This window comes from Aptenodytes forsteri, unplaced genomic scaffold (genome assembly GCF_000699145.1).
Source record: "Aptenodytes forsteri isolate BGI_AS27 unplaced genomic scaffold, ASM69914v1 Scaffold2, whole genome shotgun sequence".
Taxonomy (NCBI): domain Eukaryota; kingdom Metazoa; phylum Chordata; class Aves; order Sphenisciformes; family Spheniscidae; genus Aptenodytes; species Aptenodytes forsteri.
The window spans coordinates 13,457,235-13,467,903 of record NW_008795695.1 but is presented as its reverse complement, the minus strand read 5'-3'; the positions used below and the strand labels follow the sequence as shown (position 1 = coordinate 13,467,903).

Sequence of the window (10,669 nt, the reverse complement as noted above, 5' to 3'; positions counted from 1 at the left end):
TCCCCGGATCCTCCTTCTGGCCCTTCCTGTAGATGGGCGTCACATTGGCAAGCCTCCAGTCGTCCGGGACCTACCCCGTTAACCAGGACTGCTGATAAATGATGGAGAGTGGCTTGGCAAAATACTTAGTGTATTAATATACTTAATACTTAGTGTATTAAGAACTATTCTATCCTTCAAAACAAATTGCTTAAGAGCTTCCAACTGCCTAAATATTTTGCAGAGTATCTGTCAAAAAGCATCTATTCCTATGGGGCAGGAAATGACCTAAAATGAGCTCCCAAAGCCTTTCTTAGGCCATTTTTAATGTTTCTTATGGAGGGCCTAGAAAAATCACTTCTTTCTTTATTTAAGAACTCACAACAATATCCTACAATAAACTAAGTGATCACTCCTTAAGAGATCAGTATAACCAGAGAGGTCTTAGACACCAGCTACACATACAAATGAAAACCTACGTTCCCCCAAAATTAAGGTACAAGCCAACATGCTTGTAGAAGATTTGACAGTCTTACAAAATATTCTGAAGTTGTTGCATGAGACTAGCCATTGAATGAGAACAAAGCCTTTTCTGGTAATAAAAGCTCATCACTTCTTGCTTTCAACATGTCTGAAAAGCTGCATTTAACTTTCCAGACTCAATTAAATCTTAAATGCAAATAAATTATCTTAGCTGTGTCTGGAAATTTTAACTAATTCTATGTTCTTCTCCACTGAATACATGGACAAAGTATGGGTATACATAAATTGTATATATTTATGTGACAACTACATAGAAAACAATCTTTTATAGTGTATATGATATCTGAATTTCTGTTGCATAAAAGTGCAGTCAGAAATACAAACAGGAATGGCAATTCTTTCATTAGCAAACTCTGCAGATCCCCCTTAGTTTCTTAAATTTAGGAAGATACTGCTGAATTTAGCAGAGATCTTCAGATGCAAGTTGAAACTGAATACGTAAGAGCAGCTAGCAATTCTGAAGATTTTAGTTTTGGTCCAGGTATCCAACTAGTCTTATAAAGAAGTGAAGTACAAAAATGAAACCTGGTATCTTCAGACAAAAATCTTCTGAGACTTTGTCTTTCAATAAAACTTTGTAAAAATAAGCACCACCTAGTTTACAGATTAAAAAAAATTAAAATTGCTCAGTTTTCCTCCAACTTTTCCCCAGAAAATTTTAATGGCAGTACTGCAAATATAAGAAATTTCAGAGGAAAATTATTTAAGGGGGGAAAAAAAAATCCCAAACCCCCCAAAACCAAACACACTCTTGTGACAGCCAGGGTTTTTTTGTTTTATTTAACAATCTTTCATAAAAAAAAAATGAAGATCATTACAATAGCTCCCCAATAAGGGAGCTGTCAGGAAATAAACATGCATATTAAAGCACAATGAGAACTCTAATGCTTCAATCTATGCCAGCTCCAACCCTATTATCCACAGACGTCCCACAGTTTATATAAAAAAAACAACAGTGTAACGTAAACCATGTAACACCCATTGCAAGATGCAAGGCTAAACCATTCAAAAGGAAGCTGAATTCACACATCAATATTCTTCTGCGGAAGATTCAATTAATTCTGAATTTGGGATAGTAGAATATGATAGCCATGACTGGCTTTTTTAATAACTAAGTATACATACTTATAGATAACAACCTCCAACTCGTAACTGCAAATATTAAAGTTAATCCCAATATTTGAAACTTGGGGCCCATACAGGGTTCCAGCTGTAAAACAAATCAGCTTTGTTGTGTTTAGTGTGTAAGCAATAACCTTTGATACCAAAATACAGAAATACAGATTTACGTTCTCAATGTAAATTCTTCTCTTGTTGTCCCCTAAATGTCTCTTCTCAGGTTTGAAGATTTTGGCCCTACTCAATCTATAATGTAAACATGCAAAACTAATATAAATAACCAAAACTCATACTTACTAAGTAGTGTTTTTCAAAAGCTTCTACAGATGATAAGGCCTCTTTAAGTTTCTTATAAGGGCTCTGTGATGCATTGGCTTTAGAAAAAAGCAGAACAAGAGGTGTCACTTACAAATACATTCCTATTTGAATAACACCCCCCCAGCTTTTTTCTTCAGTAGAAAGTGGAGAGAAAACTTAAAACTAATTTTATGTGGGGAAACGTCACTAACACTTAGAGACAGAGCATGAGTTTCTTCCCCAGGCTCTGAAATAAGATCAAGAAAGGCTGCTTCACAACTGCCTGTGTGTGCACACACATACGAGTGATGTTCAGGGTAGCAGGTAAAGGCAAGCAGTAATATAGTAACTGTACTAACTTCTCCACACAGTATTTCATAACATTTATTCAACCTAGAAACACACACAACTGTACTTAAATACCACACTGTGCCAAGAGTAATATTCTCACAACTCCCCACTGCTGGATTTATAAATCAGCATGACAGAAGCATAGTGTAATGTAAAGACATTTTACTACTTTAAACAATGTACTTCAAAGCAAAATGGTTAGCAAGACCAAGTTTTTTTCTGAAGTAGCTTGCTCAATTTAAAAGTCTTTGCCAGATCAAATATGTGTCAATATTTCTAGAAGGAAAAAGCCCCCATTTTAAATAAATACAACAGGCACCATAGTACTGAATTAAGAATCATACATCATCATTCCTGCAAGAGCAAGTGAAGCGTCAGCCTGTCAGCTAATGCTTCAAAGATACTAATTGTTCCAGCATATTTAACATCTGAAAGCTTCTTTCCTTCAGAAATATCTTTGCAAGTGATAAAATCCACAAGGAGTAAATAAATTTGATTGTTCAGCCACTCAAATAACAGCACTTTGTAGCTCCAGTTGCAGGTTATCTATTGGCATCAAATCAAGGATGCTCCATTTCTTTTTAAAATAATTTTAATACTTGTCTGAAAGTATTAAAAACTTTATTCAAAACCAGTACTGTTCAAGACTATTTACCTAAATGCTGATAAATGGAGCATTAATGGAAAAACTTATACTTGCAACAGTAAGGAGATGCATTGATAATTTAAAGTACTAGACACACATTAAAGGAACTTGTAAGAGATAAGAGTTCTATCAATGTTTATATATATGTAGGGATACTGGGAAATTATTATTATTGATGTATTTATATGCCATGTATTTAAGACAGTGTCAGTTATTAGAAAGAACGCGTACATTCCTGGTAATACCTGTTTCAGGGCGTTCTGCTCCCAACCCTGCTAACAGATCAACAGTTCTGTTAAGGTCTTCTGAATTGGGTCCCTTCTCTGATGCAAGTCCACACAGATAACCCAGAGATTTTAACTATAAGAGAAACCAGATGCTTGTTTTCAATAGGCTACGAAATCAATATAAAACTCCTTTTATTCTATTACAGCATTCCTACAAGACATTTCCACTGCTGTCATATTATACTGCTTATAAGATCTGTATTAAAGTTGCTTCATGGAAGAAAGTAGAGAACCTTTCAAAAGTAACTGTTATTCTCACAGTAGAAATTAATTTTATTAAGAATTAAATTGCATATGTTACTGACTCAAATAACATTGGAACACATGCATATACACACGTCTTTACATGCATAACACCTAATCAGAATAAATCCTTCTGTTTGTCCACATAAACATGGACAAAGCTTGAGATGTTTGGCAGTTGTCGCCAAAGATCATTTCTAATAACTGTGTCTGTATTTTTGAAAACTACATAATCAAGAAATGCAGGCAGTCTCCAGTACACTGATTAGACAAGCTTGCAAATTCACCCAAAGTATTGTATTCACAATGCCACACAGCTACCATAAAACCCCTTCTAGACAGCAGCTGGTACATTTGATAGCCAGAAGTCAACAGAGGATACTGTCTTAAAGCAGTTCAGTTCTGTTGGTCATTTGGTTAATTCATTTAGAGTAACTCAATCAACTACCAAGGTAAGCCTGCAAAAGAAAAAAGGTCTCAGCTTGTCATATTACTCTACAGGATATAAAATAGGGATGGCCATTAACTTTTTTTTTTTAAAATTCCACTTAATTTTGTCGCTAGTTTGTAAGTTTCTTTCATTCAGTCTGTTCCACCTTACTGCTACTCATTATCCTACAATTTTTCCCTTTACCTTTTGTGTTAGAAGAGCTATGAATGGGAGGAACATTTCCAACTCAGGTACACACCTTCCGTAGAAACATGTAAGGAGCATGGGAAGAATCTGATGCACCCATCACCTCTTCAAACAATTCTTTGTTTCCTTTATTCTGATCTTCCCCCCTCCCTTTTTTTTTTTTAAACAGTAACTCTTCAAGGTGAAATCGTCTTTCCTTGCTTTTGTAGTAAGACAAGGACCTCCTAGGGTCAGTTAGAGGATTCCTAAGTCTACTGAAATATGAACAAACTATGATTAAAACAAAGTATTCTACAGGCTATGCAAACAAGAGGATGAGCTTATGCTGGTCTTCAAAAATATCCACAAAGATCCCAGTATGCCATTTCAGTAGTTTCTGGAGTTTGTCATATTTCTAAACTGTTTTTCAACAGTGGAAAGCAGTAGCAACCTTAGACACCAACATTTTCATAGAAACGGAATAACTGGAACTTGAAAAGGCATTCAGGTAATTAGGGAAGGGGCTAACCAAACTGAAAAGGCCACTTTATAACTTTTACTTTATGGTAAGGGTTGGTAACTGAAAAATTGCAAATTATTACTTATTTGCCTCTTTCACAAGCTGCCAAGGGTAACACCTTCAGTGAAGTTAGGGGTCTATTACTGCCATACTAACATACTGAAGAAATAATGGACTATGTAAACAGATTGCTGTAATCTCTATTTATAATGGTAAATGCATCCACATCTGGGCAGCTTCTCCTGCTATAACTGAAATTCATGCTCCTTCTCTCAGTCGACATGGACTGAGTTCATTCTGGAGTTTAATTAGCCAGTCATTATCAAACTAGTGGTGAGGGAGGGGGGGGACAAAGAGGTGAACACACCCTAGTTATTCCCAGGCCTCATCTGGCAGAAGAAAAAGTGGATATAAACCTGGATGTCTCATCTAGACCAGACTTAAGACAATATACAGAACCCCGTATTAAATTCTACAATAAAAAGTGCAAAATCTGTTCCACAGAAACAAATGGTCTACTTCAAAATTGTTATACCACAACTGCAACACCTCATTTGCTTACCTTCTCAGTGGCATAGCTCCATAAGCCAACTGTGTGGGAAACATTTGCATCTATTTGAGCCCTATCACAGCAGCCTTCTATCCTTTGTAAGACTTCCAAACAACTCAAAAATACCCAACAATCCAAAGCTCCAGGAGGAACAGAGACCTGAAGATGAACAGATAAAATTAACTGGGAAATAAACATTAGTCAGATGAGAAAATACTTCAGCAAAATACTTTTCTTGATACAACATAGCAGAGACTCTTGGAAGAGCTTACTCTAAGAATACATAAAAAACAGGCCAACTCTTACCACCTCCTGAATGATTTATATTTATTAGTTCATGAAACAAGGACAGCTAAGCAACTAAACAGTCATTATATTAACTAGACTTGATACATTCACCAAGTTGAAAGAGAAGGAAGAGGACTAATAAGTACTATTACTTTGAAAAATTCCAAAAATGTGGAAACTAAGCCTAAGGAAAGCAGAGTTAGGAAAAATTTCTGTAAATATGCTACTACTTTCCTAAGGAGACATCAGATCTAACTGAGACTGAAATTAAAAGTACAATAAGTAGATTAAAAAACCTGAAAAAAAAGAAATTAGTCTACGTTTCCTTCACAACAATAAGTTTGTTAATCAAAGGATAAGACAACTGTCATGGACAATTAATTGAAGAATGGAGATAAAAACAAACAAACAAAAAGACACAGATTGGGGGGGGGGGGGGAGACGGAGACCAAGAAGGGATTATCAGTCAGGACATGACAGAGAAAGACCGGAGAGTTTGACACTAGAATATTTCAAGAATCAAGATAAAAATGAGCATAACTAAAGATCTAGAATATAATGACAATAATGGTGTCTCAAAATCCTGTTCATAAACAATGCAAAAATACTCCTTTTAGAAAGACTGTGAAAGTCTTGAAACCCATAATAAACCAGGTAATTGACTGATGTGATAGGAAAGTTCAACATACAAGCACAATGCATTTGAGGAAAAAAAAAAACAAAACCCAACTGAATTCTGAAAGAATTTTCAGGAAGATGAAGGTCATAAGAACAGAGTAGTTTAGATTTCCGCTATGTGTTCAGTGGTGTCAAGCCACATCAAGAGGTTTGCCTGTATTAAGAAAAAAGATCACAACAGGGAGAAACACATGGTATGCACAAATAAATGTCACTGTCTCACAGCCTGAACACCTGCATTCAGTTTGGATCACCACATGAAGACAGAAACAGCAGAAATAAGAGACAATGCAGAGAAGAGCCCCAAACATTGGAGGCACAGGACAGACTTGGGGTGGAGCTAAAGGGGAACTGCAGGAAGTACCTTCAGAGGTTTAGAAGGCTGAATGTGTTTATTTTGGAAAGAAAAAAAAAAACCACACCCACAAAACATAACTACGTGTTAGTTTTAGAATACATGAGGTTTCGGCAACGCATCTGAAGTAGATTTTCTGTTTTTAAATGCAGATGAACAGATGGAACTTACTACCACAATGTCAGACAGGCAAAAGTTAGCAGCTACTGTTATTATAGCACAGACAAAACTAAGAGAACCAGACACCCACAGCATTAAGGACATGGATGAGTCACAAGGTGAAATCCAGAAACATTTTCATGCACACTACGCTGTTCTTAAAGATGTATTTCAATTCATAGACATCTGTGGTCATACACGGGGGATGATCAGTGTACATCATCCCTGATAAAGACTCTTTAGAGGATTAAAAAACACCAGCAGAAGGTAAAGTATGGAGGGAGGAGGGGTAAAGCATGGAGGCATGCAACATGACAAAAAGCTTTGAGCACTGTCACTTGTTTCTCTCTCTCTCCTCTGTCATTGGATGAGATAGCCAGAGACATGTGAGTAAAACAGAAAAGCATTTACTGGGCACCAAAAGGAATCAAAAAGTAAGAACTACAGAAGGAGATCGAAGCAGCATCCAACTTGCATGGCAGTAAGAAGCCCTACTGTAGATACTGTTTCTAGTTCAAAACTGCTTTTTATTACAGACTACTAGCCTGCATATCAGCATATTAACCACTCTACCTTATTTTCTTCATACAACACTGTTACAGATTTAAATGATGGGAACTACAGTTCAAGAGACTGGTAATAAATCCAGGAAAGAAGCAGACAAATTATCTACCAGCTTAAAGAAGTTAACTTTCCAGGTGAAGACTAGAATACTTTAACTAAATACAGGTTTGGTTTTCGGATATGATGTCTCCAAATTTCTTTCTGAAGACATCCTCATGATGAAACATTCAACTGTAGCACTGCTACAATCTCTTATTACAGCATAATTTTGATAACTCACAGGCAGTGCTTACTGTATTCTGGTCACTGACATCTAAACTTCAAAAACCTTGTTAGATCATCATTGGATAAAATCATTCACAAAATGGAATATATTACACTGACTCACTTCTAATAGCTTGAGTTCTTGCACACAGTTGTGAAGAAGCTCCAATGCTCGCTGGGAAACCTCCCATGGCCTCTGCAGGAAGATTAGTAACGTGCACTGACGAGAAAATAGGTAACTACGCAAGTCCAGTAGAGTAGCTTCTTGATTCTGAATTAGCTCTCTCTTCTCCATGTCTATTGGTTTTCGGAGAATTAAACCATTCCAGCTCCTCACTGGCTGGCAAAAAAATGTCAGCCAGTTTGCACCATCTAAGTAAATAAAGTTAATAACCAAGAATCAACCACTGCTTTCTATCAAAGCCTCTTCTTCCTCCCTTCCAGAGATTGCGAGCTGGCTTATTCTTTCTCAAGTTTATCATATGGATAAACGACTTAATGTCTTAACTTCAAAAACAAAACAAAAAACCAGCAGAACTTCCACAGCTAAGTAGATAACTGAACTTCAGAACATTCAAACCCCATAGGCATTTTGTCTTAATTGCATAGTTGTTATTAGTATAGCGGCAATCAGTTTGTGAAGTATTTCTTTGCAATTAAGCCTACATGAAGTTCAAAACAAACAAGCTTTATCTACTTAAGTATTTCTTACTCAGCCATCATGGATAGATGTGCCCCCACTTTCAGGTATAGCATCAGGTTCAGTCAGGACAAATATATTTCACTGCAATTACTCCTGCACTACATTTTTACCAGATTCATAACACATACCTGATTAAATCTGTTATACAACAACATATGCTTTAGCTCATTAGAACAGTTTAAAGTTATTTGATACTTCTTGCACACTAATTTTTCTTAACGAGAAAGTTAAATCTTCTCTAGTGCAGATTAAGCACGTATTTCTATTCAGTTTTGTAGTGATTACCAAATGTCTCATGTAATTTGAGGCAAAACTGAATGCGTTTCTCCAGGAAGCTCTTTATCGAATAACTTAGCAGTGAGCTGTGAAAACAGCAACTGTATCTCAGCCAGATCAATACTTAGGTAATTACAGAGTTTCAGGGCCCCGTTTGTAACTATCATCGAGTAAGAGCAAAACGCAGGTTTTCATTAAAAATTGCTTCTAAGCCTCAGAGATGAAAAACAAAACTTTAATAGACTGTAACTGATGTACACTTGAGTTTATATACAGCATAAAACAAGAGCACAAACTGCCTAGTGCATCTTCACTGCAATGTACCATCTTTTTCTCCCATGTACACGTATGGTACCCAAAGCACTGGGTTGTTTAGTGGAAGCATAGTGAAGAAATTAATAGACTTAACATTTATTTAACATTTTAAGACACTTACCGCCAGCCCCAAAGTTGACAACGTATTGAGAAAACAAGGCATCCAGTTCATCATACTGCACTAGCGCATCCTCAAATTGCTGCAGCATCTCAAAGACGAAGGCCAGTTCTTCCTTTTGACACACAAGCAATACAAGGAGCATGTTACTCATATTAGACATGTCTGGTATTACCACCTGCCCCCATCCACACATAGAGCTCCGGGAACTACTTTTTCCAACATTCTTCCCCTTCCAGTATTCACACATATAGGAAAACCTGCCATTGTAGCAGATGCATCATTTCTTCCTAACGCAGGGAGGTTCACAAAAGAAGATTAAGTCATACAGCTACGCCAGTAAATTCTGCTGTGAATCCAGATCCTGATTCACTACAAGATATCGTTCATATATCTATTAAAAGTTCGAGTTTAAAAAAAAAAAATTGCTGAAGACTCATACCCCATAATAGTAATAATTTTTTCCCCTCTGTTTACACTGTGAAGGCACTAATTGCAGTATCAATAAAGATTCAGTTGTACGCAGAGAAGAGAGCTGAAGTGGTAAGTAGAAAAAGTCTGAGAATTAGATATATCATATGCAAGAGGTAGTGCATGAAGTCAAAGGAGACATGAAGATGAGGTGGAATTGGTGTGGAGAACAGCACCGTACAGGGACCAAAAAATTCCAAAGGAATCAAGACCTTTAATTCTATTGGACAAGACTTTCTTGCTTTTCTCTATATCAGCTAAAACAAAGACATATTTAGAAATATAAAAAAAACTGAATTCAAGGCATTCTCTATATGGATTACTTCAAAATAGACACTTTTCTAAAAATCATCTCCATACATACTGATAATAATCTAAACAAAGAAAGCATAGCAACTTTCATATTAAATACCAATTACAAGTTTCAGTGTCTTTGCACAGGCACAGTAATGGGACATTTACTCAAAATTCAAGAGCAACTACTGAAACACCTTCTAGATGCAATTTGTTTGCTTCAGTTGAGGTTCATAAAACTTTGACAAGCCTGAAAAGATTCTGCTTCCGTAATAGCACTGTATTACAACGTAACACAAACCTGCTGCAAACAAGATCTAAAAATGCTGCTTTTATACCAGTCTTCATATTTCCTGCCCCAACCCTCAAAGAATGAGCTGAACATTAAAAGTACCAGAAAGCCAGCTACAACCAAAAAAAGTCATTATTAAAACTAGGACTCAAGTACTTTCTTCAGTAAAAAGAGACTCTTACCTGGACCATGAAATACTCGCAGAAGCTCCACCCTGGCTCAGTCCTTTTCTCTCTCAAAGTTCTCATGTCATCTTCAAACTTGCCTAAGTTTTTGGTAAAAGACATGAGAAGCAACGTCCTGAGTTTGGTCAGGAAGGCATTCCAAGATTCCTGAGAACGGGAAGAGTCTTTCAAAGGGTCGGAAAGTACCACACATCTGTAAAGAGATTGATAAAAACTATTTTTGAGGAGGTAAACTTAAAATTCACATATAAATGCACAGCTGAATACTGTGCATACCTGACAGATTCAGAGTGAACAAAATTTCGTTCTTCATTCAACACTAATCAGAGGAAAAAAACCAAGGTTGAGCATTATGTTTGTTTGTTTGGGGGTGGGTATGTTGGGGTTTGGGGGGGTTTCTGTTTGGTTGGGTTTTGGTGGCTTTTTAAAAACTTTTCCAGGTATGTTTAAGTCTGTGATATAGTTTATGAGAAGAGTTAAGTGTTTTCCACAAAATGAGTACTATAAGTGTAAAAGTAAAATATGAGTACTATAAGTACTTATATATAAATATATA

General features: G+C 36.4%; 1 protein-coding gene across 1 annotated transcript in view; it reads right to left on the bottom strand.

The window, feature by feature from the left end:
• The window catches only part of TRAPPC10 (trafficking protein particle complex 10), a 44,485-nt gene that overhangs the window by 21,770 nt on the left and 12,046 nt on the right, over window positions 1-10,669 (bottom strand). The window contains exons 5-10 of the mRNA XM_009283105.2: window positions 10,111-10,306; window positions 8,875-8,986; window positions 7,584-7,831; window positions 5,164-5,310; window positions 3,181-3,295; window positions 1,939-2,015 (exon numbers count right to left, since the gene is read on the bottom strand). Coding sequence (XP_009281380.1) covers window positions 1,939-2,015; window positions 3,181-3,295; window positions 5,164-5,310; window positions 7,584-7,831; window positions 8,875-8,986; window positions 10,111-10,306 — 895 coding nt within the window. The remainder of the gene's footprint in view (window positions 1-1,938; window positions 2,016-3,180; window positions 3,296-5,163; window positions 5,311-7,583; window positions 7,832-8,874; window positions 8,987-10,110; window positions 10,307-10,669) is intronic.